A 23,090-nucleotide genomic window follows, 5' to 3' on the forward strand; every position below is an offset into this window, starting at 1 on the left:
GGAATCGCCACGTTTTTCGTTTGGTTTAAAACACTTTATTTCTTGGGTTTTTCTTTGTCGTAGCCTTGGAGCCTTGGTTTTTCTTTGTAGGTTTAACATTTACTTGGTATTTGTTTATGATAAAAGTACATTTACGTTTTAGTTTAGGGAATACAATAAATACTAATCAATAAATTAAACTCGTTCAATAAATTAGCCATACTCATAATCATAGTCATATCCGTAGTAATATACTGTATTGTATTAATAAAATCTACTATGTTCAGTTTTTGTTTTTACTCGCTTTGGGCTGCTTACTTACATAGTTTCACTGTTTCTCAAGTTTTGCTTTCAATGATTTTACTTGCTTGTGTAATCTTTATTAGTGTGCACATATTGTTAATAATAATAATGTATTCTTCTTTTTTTTGCTTATGATGGTGCTGATGGTAAAATGGAATTTCCGTACATTTATTAAGTCACAGGTTGAGAATTGCAGGATAAATTCCCTAAAATGTATTTTATGAGTAATTTAAGATGCATAACCTTGCATTTATGCGATTCTTCAATAATACCCTTCAACCCGTTCTCTGCTTGAAACATCGAAATGTATAAACTCTAGTGGAAATGCACATCAATCTGTATCTATTTATGCGTTTTCTGATGTTAAGCATCATCTAGTTTTTTTTTGTCTTTAAGTGACGATGCTGACAAGTACATCTCTCCTCTTTTTTGGTTTTTGGATAACTCTATATTAGCTGCATAATTTAAGTGTGTATATGGTTTTTGTGGTTCACCCCCTTTTTAATTTGACTAGCACAAGTACTTCTTCTTGGGTTTCATCATGCGAATGCGTCATTTGGAGCCCAACCCGTTGGCCACCAAAGCACCCGGAGTGGCAGCGGCCACAGCGGCAGCCGAGGCTCCTCCGCCACCTCCTCCCCCGCCGCCTCCTGCTCCTCCGCCTCCTCCAACGGAGGGAACGCTGCTGCCACCGCCAGCCACTCCTGCCCCAGGTCCTCCCACTGGAGCGCTGACCACCTCACGGGCTCCCGCTGCAGCTGCCGCAGCCACTGCCGCCGCCTGCAGATGGACCGCTGAGTTGGGCGTGGGCGGCGACCTGGTGGCCATCGCACTGCGCAGACTGCTGGCCGAATGGAGGTGCTTGGCGCTCAGCTCACTGGCCCGTGAATTGCCACACACCTGCAAGGAAAAACCATAGGCAAGTCATTAATAAAATATTCTTTATAGAAGAAAAGTATTAAAGGGTGTGTCTCTTGAGTAAGAAAGTCCTTATTTAGGAACACCTTTTTTGGTTTAGAAAAAATAAAATATTAATAAGGAAAGATATATCTAACAAGGATTAAAAAAAAAAATATCAAAGATCTACCTTATATTGAATTCTTAGAATTTTCAAGAAAAAAATTCAAAAAATGTAGATTGTATTTTAATATTTTAGCAAACACTTGCTTTATAATTATTAGAAGAATATAAAACTAATACATTAAAAACTATAATTTAACTGCATTTTTCAGTGCTCTTAAATAGGTTTCTAATCTTTTCTATAAAAACGTAATATCTTTAAGATTCCTACCTGATGGTGGCTGTCCCAATCCCTGTATTGACACGAGGCGCTGCAATAGCGTGCCATGTTGCAACCGGAGCAGGTTTCCGTGGCCTTGCGACCGCAGTTCCAGCATTGCTGCTGCAGATTGCTGCCCTAAATGTATTAAAATATTTAAAAATTAAGTAAAATTATGTTAACAATCTTCTTGAGCATACTTACATTCTGAGTTGTGGCTATTGACGGCGACTTGTTGTCCAGATCCCGTTCTCCGCTGGAATGACGACTCATCTCCATAAAGAACTTCTCCATCCGCAGGCGTTCCTGGGTCATGATCTCCGCCGCTCGGGTTTCGGCAGCCACAACTGCCCTTTGGATTTCGATGACAGCTTGGCGTTTAACCTGGGAATGGGAATCAAATCAGTTTTACTAAAATAAAAAAATTATAGTGAAACAAAAACACGGAAATGGGCTCACAGAAATTTCTAAAGGAAACGTTATAAACGTTTTAAAAGGTACTTCAAGATTTAGATTACTATATGTATATTGAACGTACGAGCATCATCGAAATCATTAGTGTTTTAAAATTACCTATAAAGGTGTCGGTAAGTATGCAGTCAAATTAAAAAAATTAATGTTTTTGTGCCGGCTTCTGTTTAATTCTGTGTATGTTGGTATACGATATAAAATACTATCTTCGCGATAGGCGCGTTGTGCTAACTGTTTTGGAGTAACCTTTTGGGATTTCTGTTTAATCCAATTATAAATTCTAATCCTAGACCTAAGGACTAGAGTCATCTCTCACCTGTGTGACGGCATCCTCGGCATTCCGCTTGAACTCGGCGACCTTCTCCTCCGTCTGCCGCCGCAGTTCCGCCATGGCCGCCGGCGTGACCTCCTGACCGCTGTTGGGGAGCTGTGGCTCGATGCCCCGCTGCTGGAGAATCGTAATGGCCCGCTTCGTCTTGTCCACCATCGCGGAGATGCAGTTGAGCATGGTGTGGATGTTCTTCCACTCCTCCTCGCCACCCGCACCGCCCGGAGCCCCTGGAGCTCCGGCAGCATTGGGATTGGGGTTGGGATTTGGTTGGGGATTTCCGGCTCTTTGGGGGGGAACTGCGTGCCTGGCCTGCGCCTCGCTCATCCGCAGATCCCGCTCGTCGCGCTGCATGAAGGCCGCCGCCGAGGGCAGGCCCTCCGCCGATGAGACCCCATAATCCCCGTAAGCCACCACTGAGTGGGCGGGATGCAGGGTCAGGCGCTTGCTGGGCGGTGGCGGATAGCCCGCTCCACCACTGGCCATGTACTCGCTCCACTCCTGCAGACCATTGTGACCACCGTGCTCCATCATGGAGTCCGAGGAGCGACGCTTGAAGACCGCACTGCTGCCGTTCGATGTGGGCGCCTCCAGCTGGATGAAGATGTCGCCGAACTCGGAGCTGGCCACTCCGTGGGGTGCGAACTCCATCACCGCCTGCTCGTTGTTGGTCACATACTGCAGGGCGGACTGGTTGGTGGCCCTGGCCAGTGCCAGAACCTCCCGCTGCACCAGAGCAATGCTGTTCTTCAGCAGCGGAACCACATAGGGCCGCAGGGGCAAATTGATGGCCTCCTGCAGGGCCAGCCGGAACTCCTCCACGGAAATGCTGCCGCAGCAGAGCGAGAGCACCAGGGCACGCACCCTCTCGCTTACTTCCGGTTGTCCCAGTTCCTGGGAGAACTGCACCAGCGCGCCGAGGAACTTCCTCATCTTGGAGACCAATCGTGCCTGCTCCACATGGGCGGCTGCAGCGGCGGCGGCGGCTGCGGCCAAGGAGGCGGCATGTTGACTCCCCGGAGTGGGCGTGGGCGAAGTACCAGAGGATCCCAGCCCGCCGGAGGATCCGTTGACCACTGGAGAAACGCTGGCATTGCGCTGCGGCCGCTGGTGCAACTGCAGGGGGGAGTGGGGCGAGCGGGGAGCCAGACTGCGGGAGCTGTCCGGCGGAGAATCCGGCGGAGAGCGGCACAGGCGGTCCCGTTCCCGCTCCCTCTCCCTTTCCCTGTCGCTCCTGCTGCTGGATGTGTGACTGCTGTCCTTGCTGCTGGACGAGGAGGAGGAGCTCTTGTCCCCGCCATTGCTGCTGCTGCTGGCTGTTGGATAAAGGGCAAAGGGAAAGAGGACAAGTGGTCAGTTAGTTAGTTGCATGTTCATCCTGCAACAAGGGAAACAAGTCCACGTCCAAGTTCGAGACCAGGACAGGATGTGCAGCCCAGGCGCATTACAAATGCATTAGCAGAAGCCGAGGGAACGGAAATATATATGCCACCTAACCACAACAAGCTACAGCACTTGTCCCACAGATCTGGGCATACTACACACTACATACTCCAGTACATACTACATTCTCGACCAACTGCCGGCATTAACAAATTTGTTTGAACATGGGAAATAAATTAGCAAACATTTTTGGCCCTACCGAAGTGTGCTGCTGTGTGGTTTGGGCCCAGTCAGGCAAGCAAATCAAGCACCACATAACGCACTAATTGCAGAATGGATGTAATGGAATGGGTTGGATTGGGCCAGTGGGTTTCGAGGGTTCGGTGGGTGGGTGGATGAATGGGTTTTCCGATGACCAGGGGTGGGTCGGGGTGCAACACATTGCGGTACGTGCTGTCCCATCGCATCCATCGCATGATCCTATCCTGGCAGAGCCAGAGCGATGCTGTAGCTCAAAAGTGAAAAGCTTAACGCAAATCCGCAGTGCGCAGCTGGACGGAGAAGCTGCTGGGAAACTCTTTGTCAGGCGACGAAATGTTCACAAAGGGAACTGGTTTTTACATCTATGAAGCGTTATTTCTTCAATCGGATATTGCTTTAGAAAGATGACAAAATATTTTCCCTTTAATGGAAAGAAAAGCTAACCTAAGTAATATTCTACATTTATTATTATATTTTTGAAAGATAGCATGAGTCTTTTTAGATAATCCAACATAAACGGACTATAACAATTAATTTAACTGATGTCAGTTGGAAATGCATTTGTTTTTCATTTACTGAAACTATTTAATGTCTATGGCCCTACAATAATGTCTTGACTTTTAAAATACAAAAGTGTCTAAAAGTAATCTACAGTTTACTTTGAATCCAGAGGTTTATGGAACCTTACTGTATGACAAAAATATCACTGCATACTTCTAAACATCTTTATAAAAGAACAGTATTATGACGCACTTTTCTAAGTTAATCCGTTTTGATGCCCGATGAGCTTTTTGTTTTAAATACCCCTTCTTTTATAGTAGTTAAAAATTTCGAAGTCCTTCTGATTTCAGTAACACCCCTATATCATAAATATTGAATTAGTACTACTATTATTTTATAACTAGTTTCTGGATCCCTCCAGAATTTTATAAATGTTGTAGGTTTCGTGAAACGAATAAAAGGAAAAAGCTCGGGACACATTTGTCGCCTGCGACGACCAAACACACACAAACTTTGTTTGCACAAGCTAATGGAAATTGTTTATGGGTGTGGGCAGATGGCTTGGTGGGTTGTTGGGTTGCTGGGCTGTTGGCTTGATGGGCGATTGGGTGGGTGCCTGACAGACACTGTGGGTGGCGAATGTTGCTGATGACCATGATGATGAGGACGATGATGACGACAACAACGATGGGAATGGCAGTCAGTTGATGTTGCCGCTGCTGCTGCTGCTGTTGCTGTTGCTACTGTTGCTGCTGCTGATGTTGCTGCTGCTGCTGCTGCCGTGCGGCTGCTGCACAGTTTGCTTTTGTGATAATGATTGTGGATACAGCTGCAACTGGCTGTGTTTTCACAGCCATTCAGGCACGCCACCGCCATGCCAATCGAAGGGCCACACGACCACCCACTGCCAACTGCCAACCAGAATGGGGGACACATGGATCTGGATGGGATGGTCGGAGGGTCGGAGTCGGAGGCATCAGTCAACCGAGTCGGCGGCTCTTATCAAACGCCAAACATAGACAATGATGGATCACATGGTGCCCCCCATTCCTTTTTCCTGGCTTAATTGGCCGGCATTTGCCATTGCCACATCCCCACATCCCCATCATCCCCACCATCCACATCCATTTGCCCTTTTTCTCGGCTGGTGTACAATTGTAAAATATTGCACTTGACCGGGCTTAAAAGTTTCGGTTTGTTTTGGTTTGGTCCTGTTGTGGGAAAACCTCAACTGCTGACCCAAAGTTGCTGGCCGAGAGCAGCAGCTGCTGCCAAGAAAACCCCACGCAAAACCGAAAAACTATTTACGAAAATTCTGTGTTGACAATTCACATATTTTCTAAAACATAATGTTTGGGCAGGAGGAATCGGGTGGACACTGGAGGACTGGTTTTAACTGCTGGCCCAACATTTGCCAGCATCATGAGCTCCCTCTCTCCATCGATTTAAGGTTACGTATACGCAGCGTGGTCCCGGCAGTGCATCTGTGTGTGTGTGTCTCCTGTGTGTGCCAAAGTGTATCTGTGTATATGTGGGCAACAGAATTTGCACAGCTGCGTCCCATAGATTGCAGTCGAGCGCACAAAACGAAACGTTGGCAAGTTTAGTTTGTTGTTGCTGCTGCCGCTGCTGCTGCTGCTGTCATTGCTGTTGCTGTTGCTGGCATAGTCATTTGGGAAAACAATCATTTTGGCAAATATTCATCATGCACTGCTTCTGATTATCATCGGATGGAGGGAGATTCCAAGGGGGGGTTTGTTTGCCCGGAAAATGCTAATTGCTGGTGAAAGGAAAGAAATTCAAGCGACTTAAATGCTGGGCCACACATCATTTGCCTGGGAACTGGTGCAGGTAGCACATCCCAGAGATCCCGGCAATCAAAGCCGCAATGAGCCCCCTTTCTCTCCGCCCCTGCACCTCCGCTCCCAAAAGCAGGCAACAAAATGCTCGTCTGCGTGCGGGCTTTTCTGATGCTGATGCTGGGAACAATGCCAGCAGCGGTTTCTGTTTTTTCCTCCTCTTTTTTTGTGTGGGGGAGTTTTTTGGGGGGAGAGGGAAAACTACATGGCAAAATGCTTTTGGCCTTTTTCATTCGCAAATTCGTCAAGTTTCCGACTGCGGCCTGTGGTCTCGGTTCGGCCCGGAAAACCATTTAAAAAGTAACGAATTCCCAATGCTCTGATGTGGAGTTGGAATACCGAAGTGGAGTTTGAGCTGGGATCTGTGTCCAGATTCCTTTGGGTAAAAAACATTTTAAAGAGGTGGCTGAACACGTGCAGCTGCTGAATTTCACACCATTTTGCGCACAGCCATAAATATTGGGGATTTGGAGCATACACTGGGACTTCAAAGCTCGAATCATAAATCTGTCACCAACAATAGATTTCAGACTTTTATATCTGTCAATATTGTCAGAAAAAGTATATCAAAACAAGAGAAACGGTTTAGTCGATGGTCTCGACTATCAGATACCCGTTACTCAGCTAATGGAGGTGAGAGAGTGATGGAGATAGGCATGCAAATCGGCTGTTTTTGAGATTAAGCACCACACTAACGCGCCACCTATCGCTTATTCCTATACACTTGAGTAAAAGATGATCGAGGTATTAAACTTTATCCCCAATTATTAGTATTCAACTTTTAAACGTTACACTTTTTTATTAAAAATCAGGATATTTGGATTCCGATATCAAATTATAAATCTGTCGCCAACAATAGATTTCAGACTTATGTATATCTGTCAATATTGTCAGAAGAACTATATTAAAACAAGAGAAAACGGTGTTGTCAATGGGCCTCGATTATAAGATACCCGTTACTCAGCACACATAGCGTTTATTTCTAAAGACTCGAGAAAAGCAAGTTCGAGCTATGAAAGCTCAACCTTAAATATTAGTATTTAACTTTAAAACGTTACACTTTTTGACTACCAAAAAAAAAAATATTAAATCAGCAGGCTGAGCTATGGCACTATGTGAATGATTGTGATACATATTTTAATAAGTTCTATCCACTTTCTACTTGGTTGAGGTATGGCAAAGAATATTTCCCCAGTGCAGTTGCCTCGAAGAATGCTCCACTCACCTTTAAGCCGTCGACTAATTGCTGCCGCTGTGGCTGCCGCCGATGTTGTGTTTGTGTTGTTGTTGGTGGCCGCGGCAGCTGCCGCTGACGCTGATCCCGCCGCGGACGATGACGTGGGCGGCACCTGGACAGCTGCTGCGGTGGCCACCGCCAGAGCGGCTCCCGCTGCCACCGCCGCCGCCGCTGCTGCGTCGTAAGCGTCCTTGTCGGTAATCTCCTCCTTAATTATCGCCTTGCCGTCGAGCGCCATCTGGAAATAGTCGGGAAACAGGCAAGGAAATCGGTTAGCTACGGCGAATGGTAAATGGAAATGGAAAAGCTGTAGGGGGCGGACCACCCCAGTCCACCCACGCCCAGCTAATTTCCCCGGCAGACTGCTCAGGTTCCCAAGAGTGGCGATAGACGAAAACATCAAGTGACAAAGTTCTCACATTATGTTTTCAACTTATTTGATTTCAATTTGATTAAATGGTTGTCTGACATGCAAATTGGGCGCACCCGCACTGGAACTACCCACTGAAATACACAGTCGAAGCCGAAGACCTTGGGCCTTTGTTCGCTGCGAGAGGAAAGAACAGCTGCCGCTTTAATTTGGCCAAATTGCTTTAATTTTTAAGGGACCTAAGTGCAGATACTTTAAATATGCACTTTCCATTCAATAATAAACCAGCTGCATTATTAATGTCTTAAATTTGATGCCCTCTTGTTAAGCCCTTAAAATAAAGCTTTTCAGAGCTTAATTGAACTTCATTTTGTGGTAATACTTTGCTAAACTGTATAGTATTGTGATTCCTACAATGGTCATGATCTGTAACAAGTGGACAAATTTAATATACTATTTTTTGAATTTTGAGTTTTGACAATCGGATTTTAGCTGCATTTAATAGCTTTAAAAATAGCTCAAGACATCATAATCTTATAATTACATATATCTGATTATATTTGAGATTTAATAATCTTCCCAATTTCAATTTATTAAGTACCACAATTCTTCTTTGACAATTGTCCTGAGCAAGTTGGTATTTAAAATTGAATGGTACACTTTCTATCGTTTATTAATTTATATTCATTCCTATAAATTCTATAAATTCTTAAGATTATTCCCCCATCCCAAATAGCAGAGACTGAAAACAATTTTCAGCCAAAGAGCACCGACAGCTGCCAACAGTCCACACGCCGTAAACACCTGTTTCGTAATTGAGTTGAGGAACTTTTTACTCGGGCCGCCCAACTAAATGAATATGCGATTGGGAAACCTCCCCGAGTTCTTGAAGTGGGAAAATCAAGACGTCGGGAGCGCAGCCTTGCTAATTGACTCGGCAACTGCATTTCCTGTTTACCAATCATTGCGACCCATTTAACCAGGAGTTCCGGCCACCCATAAACAGCCCACCACCCATCTATCCACGCCCCACCTTCCACACTTTCCACCCAAAACTTGTTCATGTCCAGCTAGCATGAGGGGAAACATTTTTGTGTTGATTTTTATCACTAAAATATGTAAATACCTTTGCGGACTGTGGGAGTTTGTGCAGCTTGCCATGCCTCTGCGTAAACAAGGGGGGGTTAAACAAAAAAAAAAAACAAGAAAAACACGAAGGAAAGGCGGAAAAACAGGGGGCCTGCAAACCTGTTCAGTTTCATTCATGTTTTCGATCAATCTCGGCTGGCCATTTTCGCTTTGCGCCAAAGTGAGGTGTAAGAAATTGTTTAGAGCAATTGTTTAAAGTCAATCGTCGCGCCCGGCAATATTTACAATCGAGTGGGGGTATCAAAACCCCCGAACCCCCATAACCCCCCGCCATTTTCCAAGGGGGATTGCATAGCAGTTGGAGCAGCTGTTTGGCATCAGAGCGAAATTACACACGAATGCCGCAAATGAAATTCTATTAAAAACAAACACTTGACACGCCGGCAGCTGCCGTTTGCCAAAGTGAGGGGCGACTAATGACGACCCAGCCCCCTTTTTTAAATTCTATTCTCATTTAGCCAGGAAAGTCCAAGATCTTGTGCTATCCCTCAGATGGAGGAACACTTGACAAGTGTTTTTCAGCGAGGTCTTTCTACAGTTTGCGAAAAACAGGGAGACAAAACATGCGTGAGGTGGTGGCGGGGCAAACAACAAGTGTTTGTGAAAGGCGGCAGGTGAGCTTAATTGGGAAGTGGGTGGTGCCATGGGCTCGGAGGGGTGGTTCTCTGTTCTGTTCTGTTCTGCTCTGACTCACTTAATAGCCGGCAGCTGCCGCTTTTGGCCTGGCTATGACGAATGAATCAAATGTCAGGAGCAGTCGTGTCGTTGTCGCTCAAGCAGCTGTCGCCTGTCGTCGCCAGAAGGCGCCCCCAAATGCCCATGCCCCATGCCCCCCGTCCCCGGTCCCCGCACCCCTCCTCCATTTTCCATCCTGTGTAAGGCAAGCACTTCAAAGAGCCGGGAGCCTCACAAGCTTCCATCGCAGCAAAATGGAAAATGTCGCCCGCAGAAGTTTTTCCCACAAAACTTGGGCCAGCTGAAGCTGAAGCGGCAGGATGGAGAAGGATCTGGGATCCGGGACCCGAGGAGCAAGAGGCTGCGCCGGCTGCCGGCGAAATTGCCAAGAGGAAAAGTAATTATTTAAACGGAGGCGGCACAGTGGGATGGAAGCCTCAATTACTTCACTTTTTAACATTTAGCCATCGAACATTGGGGAAGTGTCAGAAAAATCATTGGGCATTTGAAATCACTCATGCTGCTGCCTAAAAGTATGCAGTGACAATAATAGCAGTCATTTTTGGGAATGAATAACTCGTTCTTCTTGTTGCATACTTTTGGACATCTTGAAAAGTTGGAAATAGTAATTTTTATTCTTTTTCGAGGAACTTTCTTTCTGCATTTTAAACAGGCTTTAATTTTAGACATACTTTAGTACAGAATATTCAACTCTCATTGACTTTTTAAAATTTCATTTAACCTTTCCACTTGAATGCTTGTTCCTGAAATTAAATCTGGTTTTCCCAAGTGATGGCATCTCATAGCCAACGTTTCACCCCCAAGGCAATATAGCAACTATTAGCAGCCCATGCCAGGCGATTTGACAAATGAATGGCAACGGCAAAATACATTTTCACTGCATAATTTTCAATTAGGCTGGCGAAAATCATAAAAAACAAAGGACAAATTTTAAACGACATTCATTTAATTTTTCTGGGGCCGGTCGGGTTCGTTGGCAGGGGCGTGGCACAGCGAGCCATGTGCTGGACGCCAAAGCATTTTATACTTTTATCCCTTTTGCTAACAAAAACACACCAACACACGCACACACACACACAGACAGAGGGCAGGATAAAAAGGACGAGGAATGGTTAACGAAAAGGCGCGCCAACTGAAATAACAACAACAAAGGATGTGGAAAATGGGGTGCTGAAGGGGGTGGCTGGGCGGTCAGAGGGTTGAAGGCCAGTCGAGAATAAGGTGGGAGGATGAGAGGTTGGGAAATCACAGCACAGCTGCATGTGCTTTCCCGGTAAGCTGCCCATTTTCCGACCGTCCCCCATCCCTTTCCAAACATATGTGTGTGTGTGCGAATGACAACCAACTGGACCTCGGACCTCGAAACTCGAAACCTGGGACTAGACTCCCCGAATCCACGAATCCAGGACTCCGGGGCACTTTGTATTGCGGACTCCACTCCGCATTGTGCGTCATTATGCGCAAGTGGCGCCCAAACCGTTGCCCGCTGCTGGGAGGGATTACTGGCAACTGGCGACTGGCGACGACACCTGTGCAGCAAGGGCAAAAGCAACAGCAACAGCAACAGCAAAGCAGCAACATCGCTTCACAGTTAAAACTTTTTTGCAACTTGCTGCGTCAGCTGCTTCATTACACATGAAGCTACAAATGTATGCTGGCGGAGGCGAAAGAAAAGGATGGGTTGTGCGAACAGTTCCCGTTCATCGTTCATCGTTCACCGGGGGCTGGGTAATTAGCATTGAAACAGCTGGGGGTCGAAAGTGGGCGGCTGGCGTTCAGGGGTTAATTACACGGCGAGCGTCTACAATTACAGCCACACGAACATTATGGTTTTCAGCCGGAGATGTGGGAAAATGTGCCAAAGCGTTTACTAAGCTCCTGTCCAAAGACTAGAAATCGATTTGTTTGATTTTCCAGTGAGAGATAGATCCATTATTTTGGTTTGTAATTAAAAAGTTACTAGTAGTTTTCGAACTTAAATTATTTTTTGTTCTATATATATCTTTTATTGTAATCCATAACAATTTATACAAATTTTAAGAAGTATTTAACTAATTAAAATAAGTAAAACTATGAATAAGTTCTATAACCACATAAATAATTAAAAGGACTAAAAGGACTAAAAAAGAATAAAAGAAAAAGTTAGTATAAGTACTTTAAACTCATCTGTTTTCTTCGTTTTCCAAATCCTTTTATTTAGATTGGCTAACCAAATGTTCAAATTAAACACCCCTGCTGATTTGCTAACTAAACAAAATTCAATTGGGTGCCCTTACCCCTTGTTTAATCTTCTTTAAACTGCAATCAAATTACATAATTGGCCTAAACTTCAGCGGCAACCCTCGTCAACTATTTGCTAAGCGCCTCTCAGTCTGCCGGGTTGCCTGTATGTATGTGTTTGTGTGTCTGTTGGCAACGTGCCGCAGCATTGGCGTCATTTTAAATTACACATCTCACACACAGCCACACTCAGACACACACACACAGACAGTGAGCAACAGGAAGAGGGGCAGCAACAGCAACAGCAACAGCAAGAACAACAACATTTTTGCACTACTCGGCCGCACGTGCGAATTTTCCTGCCCCGCCCCTCGATTCACCCTTCATTTGCAGCCTGTGTGGGGCATAATAAGATAATGGCTTGTCACAGGGGCAGCAGCAACATCAGCAGCAGAAACATCAGCACAACAGCAACTACGGGGCAAAAACAGTTGAACGAGTGTCGCGCTTAATCGGCTTTATGGTCTGTTTTATTTCCGATACGAACTGCTTTATGTGCGGGGTTTGGGGCAAATGGAGAACATTTGGCTGCCACATGTTGCCCACAGAACGTATTTAGGCATCCCAATTATGCCAGCGACAGCAGCTGATGGCCGCCAGCTGCCGATGTTGCTGTTGCTGCTGCTGCTGTGCCGCTTGTGTTGCTGCCGGGATGCAATTTTCCAACGTGTGTTGTTGCAATTGAAGATTTTCCAGCTGCCACGGCTGGCGGCGCTTGTGCTCCTCTGATTGGAAAATCATTCTGCCAGCCTTGCAGCACGTGACGCCATTCAAGTTTTTGCCAAGTTGTCTGCCAGCAGCAACAGCAGCAGCAGCAGCAACACAGGCAACACAAGCAACTGGCAACACATGTTGGCACGTGTTGACGTTGATGTCTCTTGGCCAAGAGCCTGCTCTAGACAGCAGCAGCCACCGCTGCCGTTTTCAATTAAAAATTGCGACTGACAGCAGGTGCTCTTGATGGTTCGACCGACCGATTTGGATGCAGATGCACCTGTGCGGTGGTCTAATAGGAGCTCATTTCTTTCCCGGCCATTAGCAGGTTAAGACCTCAGGACTCAAACCCTTTTGGAGTGCCAGCCAAATGCACAAATCGATGAGTGTTGCTCTCGTACGAGCAACACATTGCCCCTGCAGCAGCAGCAATTCCCCCCTGCTTTTTTGGCACAAATCTGTTGCAGACACTCGAGGCAGCAGCTCAAACAACTGTGTCCTGACAACTTACAAGGAGGGAGTGCTTCTGCCACTGCTGCCTCTCCTGCGGCATCATCTGCGTTTCATCTGGGGCAAGAAATATTGCGCCAGCTGTGCCAGCTGCTTCGTTTGTCGTTCTTACCCAACGCCCCCTTCCTTTTCGGAATTCAAGAGTGTGCGGGACAAGGTCAGCTGAGTCTGAGCCTGGAGATTTAGGGCTGAGCTGCAGCTACTGCCACAGCTATATATCGTACCGCCTGGCAAATCCAATTCAAATGCCGGCAGGGCCACTTTGGATATTTGGTAGCTTGCCAGCGAATGGCGTCTGCGATTCTGCGATTGTACTGGACATGCGGCACTCGTGGACACAGCTTTTTTTGTCCCGTCTCCGGAAAATGTTTAAAACATAAGTGCCTGTGGGCTGAGGGGTGCAGCTGGCATTACGGATGGTCGGTGTTTGTGGGCTGGCTTGGGTTAATGGTTAAGACTTTGAAATATATTGCCATAAGGTAAAGTTTTCTCGGTATTTATTTATACAATTATTTTAAAAAATCTTTTATATATGGGTTTATTTCTCCTCTGAAATTGAATCTTCCCTCTTTTATTTTTTAACATGCCACTAATATTACGAAAATTGATTAGTGTATTCTAACATATCATATATCATGTACAACAGTTCATCTCAATATTTAGAAATTATATAATCTTTATATATTTGGAATTTTAAAAGGAGATAAAAGAAAACAATATTTATATCATATGCTTTAGAAAATTAAACGCGACATTTGAAAAATGTCGCATTGTAAAATTTGATGAGTTCAGACAGGCGAAAGGTCAGTGGATATATTTAGTTTCCACTTTACGGAAACAGATGAAAGTGGAAAACTACTGTGTGTCGGATTGGAATAAAAAATCGCCGCCGATATAGTTTTCCTATACTAAATAAATATATTCCTGCCACTGGCGAATCCGCTCTATTATTTCCTCCATTGTTTCTGAACGACAAAAAGAAATGGCTTTTTTGCGCTGGCGTTTCCTATGACATTTTTGCTTGCCCCCAAAACATTCTGTGGCCCACGTCTTTTTAATAAGCTGCCACTTGCAGCGCAAACAATTTCGCAGTGGCAGTGGAAAAGCCACAACAGCGGTGCGGAAAAGCGAGGAAAAACGAGGAAAAAGGCAGGCAGCCAGGCGAGCAGAAGAACTAGGAGTAGGAAAGCAGGAAAACAGGATGAGAGCGACGCCGAATTTTGTTTTTGACTTTTTCGATTAAGCGTATGCAGCCCCGCTTTTCCGCTTTTCCGGGGGCGGTGGGGGAAAACCGTTAGTTGCTGTGTTCTGTGTGTGACATTTTCGCGATTTTTTGGCTTTTCCTTATTCGTTTTTTTTTTTTATTTTTAGCCCCTCGACAATACCATCCATTTTGTTCGTTTCGTTTGCAATGTTTGCGTTTGAGCTTTGTTGAGCAGGGTTTTCCAGTTCTCGAATCCGTTTCTGCTCTGTTTTCGTTCCTTGGCCCGCTCGACTGACAAGTCTAATAAGCAAATTGACTTATTTCCGGTCGCCATGTTGTCTGTTGGCTCAGCTGCGCCAGGCCGCAAACAAAATGGCGTCTCATTAGTCAATGTCGTCTAGGCGGCATCTTAATTGCAAAAGGTGTGAAAATCCAAAGTTTTTTCATTCTCTGTTTGTTTTGGGTTTTCCCACACCACAGCCCGTGGCTTGAGTTTGCACTGCTAATGATTGATTGAGCCCTTGATGGATTGCCTGAATGCCTGACTGGCTGGCTGACTGGCTGGATGGGCGGCGGGATTTCGCTGGCAGGGATACGGAGCGGCACACATGTGGTGAAAATTCGAAAAGGGGACTAATTTGATGCCAACAGCTGCACTTGTCATGTGCATTTTCACCTGTTCCAACGGCTCTTCGCTTGTTTGTGTTTTGTTTGCCCCCGACTATTACGCTAATAACTTTGCCCTTTTTCGCCGCTGTCCATTTTAAATTCAATCACCATATGCAACCGTCTATTGGAGCCTCCCACCTACCACCCCCCAGGCCCTGCATTATTTAATAGAACTTTGTTGAATGCCTGATTGCCCGCTGATTACCGATTACCAATTGCCGATTAGACAGGCCCCAACCAGCTGAGTTGCCCAGCGGCCAAAACAAAATTAAATTGCTGACACTAATTGGATTGCAGGCCGGCCTGAAATATGGGATCTATTTGCTAGACACAATTAAGCTGTCTACTCCGCTTGTAGGCATTTCAAAGTACTGACGATTTGAGGGCAAATAGTTTAGGTACATTTTAGGGTATCCGTTTTCAAGAGATCCTATGGAAGAATACATAATCTCTGAAAATCTGTGCTTATCTGAAAGTTTTAGTAAAATATGATATTTTTAAATTTCTAATAATTAAAAAAAACATTTTCGAATAAATACAGTTTTTCAAATTTTAAGAAAATATTTATTAACATGATTACTTTAAAGCAAATTAAATAAAATATTGGCTTATATATTTTAAAAAACTTGGTAAGTGTCATAGCACATATTCACCTGCCATAAAAGCAACTACCTCGAAACAGGAAAATTATGGTTATATCATTACACATTTAACAAGATAATAAGTGCAGTTTTTGTAGTAAATATCACCCCTTTGCCCTTTAAATTACCATATATTCAGATTATCGAATTATCCCCTGCGTTTAGGCCTTGATGTCACTCTGAGCATACAACTGGGTATCAATTAGTCCAACCCCTAATTAGGGCAAACTCTCCCGATACCTTTTTTCGCCTTTTTTGCGGTGGCACTGGGTTGTTTAATGAGCAGCGGAAAAAAAAATGAGAAAACCCAGAACAAAACAGGCCGCGTCTGAGCCTACAAGCTGTTAAAATGTTTATGCAGGTGTCATGCCAATGACAGCGGCGCTGAGAAGAGGAACGGAGATGGTCGAGATGGAATAGCAACCGCATTGCCAATAACAATAACATAACGCAGCCAGGTCAGGCAAAAAGGCCGAAAAGACAAAAAGGCCAAAAGGCAGCTGGCCTCACACTTGTTCGCATCCCGCTCTCCTCAGCTCCATCCCGATATCGGTATCGTTCTTTTCCCCATTTGATCATCAATTGCAACAGCTGCCGAGCCAAGGCCAGATCGGCCAGGTGATTTCCCAGTGAGTCACAAGATCGCGAGATCCCTACCAGATAATCCCCACAATTCAGCGATCCTTAGTCGATAATTCTGGTATATTAAAGCAAACAATTGTTAGGAGCGATCATTTTAAATCACTTAGGAGTGTCATAACTTATAAGACGCGTGATCTAACCACTTATGCATTGATCAGGGGTTAATCAACAATTTTTTAAGATAATTGATATTTTTTTTAAAACTCCATTAAAATATTTCTATGTATAGATAACCTAATATCATATAACATAAATTTTCAAGGCATTTAAAATTCACGTTAGTTCAATTAATATTGATCTTAAAATATTTTATCTATTAAAATTACTAAGATTATGGTCGAAAAGAATTTATATTATTTTATTGAATATTTAGTTTGTCATTGATATTATTATTTTTTTAATAAACTAAGATCTTTTTGATTCTCCCTTTAACAATTTTTTCATGCCATAATCTATTACTAGCAATATTATTATGATTCTAATAAATCCCGACTACTTGTAGCAAAATGTGTGGTGCTCTTAGAAGGAAAGTTTTAGAGCAGTACCTACTGTTATCTATTACTTGTGACTTATGTAAATAAATAGTTAATTATGATTGATTACACTGAAAGTTATCAACTAGTAAGCTGCTTGGTGAAACACCGCCCATTGCGAGGGCTGATTAAGTTGATAGGGCAATCAATTCAAAAGTTTACTATCAGCCATAAACTTCGAGCCGGAAAAAGGCCCATCTGGGCCATTTGAGGGTTTTCACGATTTCCCAGTTTCCAATTTCCCGGTTGCAGGCTGTTTGGGAAGTAAAGTTCGGGGCTGCGACCACTGATATACGGCGGCTATGGCTTTAGCAATGGGTATACAGCAGATGGAATCGACAGACGGTAAAGGCAGCAGAACCAAAAGCAGCGACACATGGCAGCCAGCTGCAATTATTTGCAGTTGGAAGTTCTGTTTCTGTTGGGAACGCGGCGCACAAGGCCGTCAGAAACAGACGGCGGCCAAAGTCATGGACCAAAAAGCCACTGGATGTTGCTTCCGGCCCCTTTCTACCCCCCAAAAAGCGGCAAAAAGAGGGCAAATAATTTATAATTTCGCACGTGAAACTGAAAAAGCGGAGGGAAAACGAGAACGAAAACGAGATTTTCCTCCCGAAAAACCCCCAGTCGTTATGTGTGTGTATTCCGTCTTAAACTATTATTCGAGCACTTGACAAACGAATTTGTATCTGCAATTGTGCCCGGCGAATTTGTTTGAGTCTGAGCAGATAAAAAACAGATGCGACCAGATATATCTGGGCCCGTCAGATGTATGCAGAGAATATACATATCTGCTCTCTATAAGGCCAAAGACACTTTGAGTGGCAGAAGACAGCTGGCCACAATCAACATGTGTTGGCCATAGCTCATGTTCATGTCGAGATACAATTTGCATGGACTCACCATTTTGGCAGATCTCTTTTGTCCCAATTGGGCTCTCTGGATGATGGAGTCTTTCTGGATTTCCGTATCAATTCAATATTCTATCTTTGAGATACTTTTGCTGGTTATTTTGGTTATTTAGCACTTCGCGACCGCTTGTTTGTGGGCATTCCTATTTACCATCGAATCATTGTAGTAACGGAGGCGGCAGCGCGTAACGCGAACCGGCATCGCGGAGGAACGGCAAAAGACTGAATGTGTGAATCGGCATCCAAAACTGAATGGATGCGAAAGTATCTTTTGGATCGGGTATCTTGAATGGCGCGCTGGATGCACGCGAAGAGGAAAACACGCGGAAGTCGGACTGCGAATGCGATTGGAACTTAGGAACTCAGGAACTGCGGAACTGAGGACGTCCGACCAGTCGAAAGTTGGGTTTGTTTGTGAGAGAAGTGCTGTAGACCAGGTAGCACATGTTCGACCGCTCCGTTCGGCAGTCCGCTTGGCACTCGGATGGCATCATCGTCTCGGCTCGCGGCGCCTGCGCATTTGCAGATGGAACAGCTGTTTCGGTACCGGTACCGCTCTCCTCCCATCCGCTCGACAGCAGCAACAACAACAACAGCAACAACTGGCAGGGCAGGCAGACACTCGCTGGCCCGCTGGGCTATTAACATCAGCTGCTGCTGAACTCAGACTCCCCGCCTCCTTTCTTTTTCCCTCCGACGGCAGCTGAAAAATTCCTTTTTGGCAGCAGCTTGTTTCTTTCTGCTGTTGCTGTCTCGCATTTATTTCACTGCCTCGGCATTCCAGTTGGCATTGCCTTCAGTTCAGTTCAATTCGGTTCCCAACTGCGTGCCGATATTTAAATAAATTGCCAACCAATTGTGCACATACCCACTCACAGTCTCCCTTTGGGGGATTCCCATTCCCCCGTCCTTCGAAAAGGGGCCTTGTGTGCGTGTTCACACCATGTCAAATGCTCAGGCGGTCCACCCACCCTTCGATTTTGGTCCACCCCCATCGAAATGGTCTAGCAAATTAGACGCGATTTAGTTCGGTTCGATTCCATGTGGGATCTCCAATTGGAAATGGGTGGATATCGGGGGTTTAAGAGATCAGTCCTCGAAAGCAATTAGCTCGGGGGATAACGAAACACATTTGCTCGTTAGCTCCTTCAATTTCCCAGGGATTATACCGAGTTATAAGGGTTATTTATGGGTATAAGATGGGATGCTTAATAGGTAGTATTTTATAAAACTATTTCTAAATGTAAAATAATAACAAATTGAAAAATATATTAAAACAAATTTCGGTTCTTTAGAATCTTAATTGCTAGTTTCTGAAGAACTCGCGCAAATTTTGGTTCTTTAGAATCTTAATTTTTAGTTTCTAAAGAATTCGCGCGCCTTATAACAGTTTTAATATTAAAACATATTGGTATATACTGTATTCTCCTTATTTAAAGAATTCAAGGTATTATATTGTTTGCGAATTAATATAGGCAATTGAAAATGTTGCTGTGGTAAATTTAGATTACTTATGCTTTGAAGAATTAATTAATGTATGTCTTAAACGTGTAAAACTATAAATATGTGTGTTATCATGGTCCATATTTTTTATAGTCCCTCTAACTTTCTATACTAATTAGCCACCGATTGACACATCTATCACATGTGCCATGCATATCATCGTGCCATCTGGTGGCTCCATCAATCTACGCCTGCGAAGACGTTTCAATACATTCCAACAAATTGACCACCACAATTTAAACAAAACCCGCTTTGGCCAATAAGTGGCCATTCATCTTGTTCAGCAGCCGCAGTTCCCCCGGATTTCCCCGCTGTCCCCATGGCCATGAGGAAAACTTGCCACAACCGAAAACCCAAGCACCCTAAACCACAAACTTGAACGTGAACGACTGAGGGGGAATATTTGGCACTCGAGTTGGGAAATCCAGGGTGTGGGGGCTGGGTGGTCTAGAGGGCTAGTGGGTGGTTCGGTGGGTGGAAGGGCGCTTCTTTTACTACTTGGTAGCAGTTGGCCATGGCAGCGAAGTCGTCGTCGTCGTCGTCGTCATCGTCGTCGGAAGAGCAGCATCAGGCGGCAAATAATGTAAAACGCCATTAGGCGAGATTTTCTCATACAAACAACAATTGTGCATTGGCACACCAGCCTGACGTCGTCGTCGTCTGGGATTTCTGGGGGGGATTGGCAGGGACTGGGAGATGGGAATGGGTGGTGGGGCGACTTTTGTGGGCGTTGGACACAGCATTTTTTATGCGCATTTCGCACTGGCGAATGGAAACGAGAGAGAAGAGCAGGAATATTCTCATGGAACGTAGCAAACGAAAACAATTTTGGGCCGCGCTGGCTGGCAAGTGGCAACATTTGTTGCTGCTGCCGCTGCTGCTGCGACAAATTGAATGAAATCACGGCAATTTGGAGTGGCATACATCGGCAGGCAACAGCTGCGTCCAGACCGGACCAAAAGTCCGCTCCCAAATGGCCAGTCGCAAAAAGGAAAAACGAAAAAAAAAGAAAAACCATATATACATTAAGAGTGGGGGCGAGGAGAACAAACAACGGAATGCTGTTGACGCATAATTGAATTATTAATTTTTATTTTAAACATCGAATGACATGCTGTTGCTGCTGTAACTGCTGATGTTGCTGCTGCTGCTGCTGCACATGCGTCACCCGTGACTTGTCACTTGCCACACTGGTGAGTGCGTGTGTTTATCTGGCGAAAGGCAGCGTGTATCGCTGCGATAAGGAAGTTGTTTGCTCAGCGGCAATGGAAATTCAGCAGATTCAAACAAAATCAGAGCAAACTGCTGAACCCACCACCACCACCACCACCACCACCCACTTGATGCGTCCTCTAGGCCAGCAGGTCACAATGAAGCTGTTTGTTTGGGTGTCTCCCCGTTTAACTGGGGGACTGGGAGTGGCCAGATATGGGAATCGGCAACTGGGTGTCGGCAGATAACACTCCATGGATGGTAATAGCCTTGTTTGGGTAGCTGTAAACGGGCCACCCACTGTGCTGCTTATTAAGATTGCCCTCGTCTTCGCACTCGTCCTTTGGCTCGACAGCCAGAGACAGTTGCTCAGCGGTCGTCCTGTCCAGAGGCAAAGGACGCGCTAGAATTGTCGCCGTCAGCGGCAATCCTGCAGGCCTGTTCGGTGCTGTCCTCTCCAGGACATGAAAAGCCAAGAAAGGACTTTTCCTCCAGCGACCAAAGTGAAGAGCGTAAAAATGTTGGCTGCAAGTGAAGTGCGGACAATGCAAGGCGCTTTTCAGAATTCGAGAAAGGGGGGAAAAAGTCAAGGGGGACAGCGACAATTACCCAGTTGCGGTGATTTACCAATAATTTAAGACCTGACAGGACCTCAACCGTGCGCTTTAATCTACGAATTATCTTTAAATTGAAAGCCACAATGACAGCAGCAACTACTAGCAGCAGCAACTACTAGCAGCAGCAACTAGCAGCAGCAACCGTGACAGCAGCAACATGTCTTCCCACAAAGCTTTAGCCACAGCATTCGTATGCCCCAAAGACACAAAAACTCTATAAGGATAATATGCGTATTTGTGTGGCAACTGGCAGCTTTCAGCAACAGCAGCAGCAGCAACAAAAGCAGCAGCAACAACAGCAGCAACAGCAACAGCAAGAGTAACCGTTATTAAAGATTTTGAATACCTAATTATGAAAATGTCAGAAGCAAACGGTTTTTTGTTGCGGAAGAGAGAGAGAGAGAGGTGGCCCAATGACAGGGACGGGCATAATCTCCGCCAGGACTCTTTTGGCTCTGTGTGGGTGCGAGGATGTTGCTGGTTGTTGCTGCCAGGCGTTTTCCTATGCCATAGTTGTTGTTAGCCACAGCAGCAGCAGCAACAGCAACAGCAGCAACATGAAGAACAAACTGTGTGTTTGTGATGTGCCTGGCAGCCAAACACGAGCTCTCCCATCTCAGCAGAGAGCAACAAAAACATGGGGAAAATGTGAAAAATTCCATTTTCATGTCACTCAATTGAATTTCCATTCAAACTGCTTTTTCCTTGGCCAGAACCAGATTCTCTGCGTTTTTTGCCACCGACTGACGCTGACGTCGAGCGCGGCGCTTTTCCATTTCGAGTCGGCAGAACCCCCCTCTGGAAAATCTACCACTCCCCCCCCAATATTTTTGCCCATTTTCCGGACACACACACACACAAGAATATGCGGGCGGGCGTTTTGTATTTTTGGGCTTTCTAGCCAAATTAATTGCCTACGGATTTGTAGTTAGTTGCCATCGTCATCGCTTTTGTTGTTGCCGTCGAAAGCTCAAACACAAATACATACAGGCACAACAAATGCCTGCCACACACACACACACTGCCACACACAATCACAATGGTTTTGGCCAAAAGTCCTTTTTGCCTTGACTGCATTCGGGTTTTATGGCAAAAATAAATAAATTTTGGGTTTATCTCAATGGCACACAAGTCATTTGCAGCTGAGATTTTTTTTGCTCGCTTTCCTATCTCTACTACTATTTCCACAGCTACATCGTTTTTTTCACCCATCCCATCCCATCGTATCCTTGTGATTATTTTTTTTCGTCCTGTTTTCCCCTGTGGTTGCTTTTTGATGGCAAAGGTGAGCACATGTGATGGTTCCGGGTTCCAGGTTTTTTGGTTCGCAGTCGTTGCCTGTCGAGAACAATATGTTGGGAACAATTGAAGCATGACGTGGAGATCTGTGGACTTTGGACACGAGCTTACATCGGATTAACATTGTGCTCAAGGCGTTCGAGTCTGTCGATTCGAATGCATTAGGTTCCCAGTTGCAAGGACAACAAACTGTTGTGGCATAAAGGGAATAAAAATCTGCCAAAGGAGTTTTGTCACATGGAATGGAAAAGTATGGACAGGCTGACAGGTGTGCTTGGACCACAACGAAGACTCCAAAGTTTGATGGGAATTATAAGGACATCAAAGAAATATAGCTGCAAAAGTATATCACATTTTCAAAATTTTATCATTGCTCTTTTAACTGCACCTGTAAAGGTGTCTAAAAGTATGCAACAAAATAAGTAAATTGTTTTTCAAAATATATTGTTGCATACTTTAAGACACCTTTGTCTGCTTTTTTGACTTTTTCGTAGGGAATTTTATGTAACTCTTACCAAAGCACACCCATGCTGAAACAT

At 44.9% G+C, this 23,090-nt stretch overlaps 1 protein-coding gene across 1 annotated transcript; it reads right to left on the reverse strand.

Moving 5' to 3' along the window:
• Positions 1-10: 10 nt before the first annotated feature.
• Positions 11-18,388, reverse strand: nvy (CBFA2/RUNX1 partner transcriptional co-repressor nervy). The gene is made up of 6 exons (XM_036813518.3): positions 17,913-18,388; positions 7,590-7,839; positions 2,349-3,676; positions 1,766-1,945; positions 1,574-1,699; positions 11-1,182 (listed from the first exon to the last, which is right to left on the reverse strand). The coding sequence occupies exons 1-6, from the start codon at positions 17,913-17,915 to the stop codon at positions 835-837; spliced, it is 2,235 nt and encodes a 744-aa protein (XP_036669413.3). The 5' UTR covers positions 17,916-18,388; the 3' UTR covers positions 11-834.
• Positions 18,389-23,090: the final 4,702 nt, after the last annotated feature.

This window comes from Drosophila suzukii, chromosome 2R (assembly GCF_043229965.1).
Source record: "Drosophila suzukii chromosome 2R, CBGP_Dsuzu_IsoJpt1.0, whole genome shotgun sequence".
Taxonomy (NCBI): Eukaryota; Metazoa; Arthropoda; class Insecta; order Diptera; family Drosophilidae; genus Drosophila; species Drosophila suzukii.

Bases quoted from the DNA above. Each gene is read 5' to 3' on its own strand.
- nvy (XM_036813518.3), bottom strand. The intron at 3,677-7,589 runs GTGAGTGGAGCA...TTTATCCAACAG, and splicing joins AATTAGTCGACGGCTTAAAG to CCAGCAGCAGCAGCAATGGC. The intron at 1,183-1,573 runs GTAGGAATCTTA...TTTTCCTTGCAG, and splicing joins ATTGGGACAGCCACCATCAG to GTGTGTGGCAATTCACGGGC.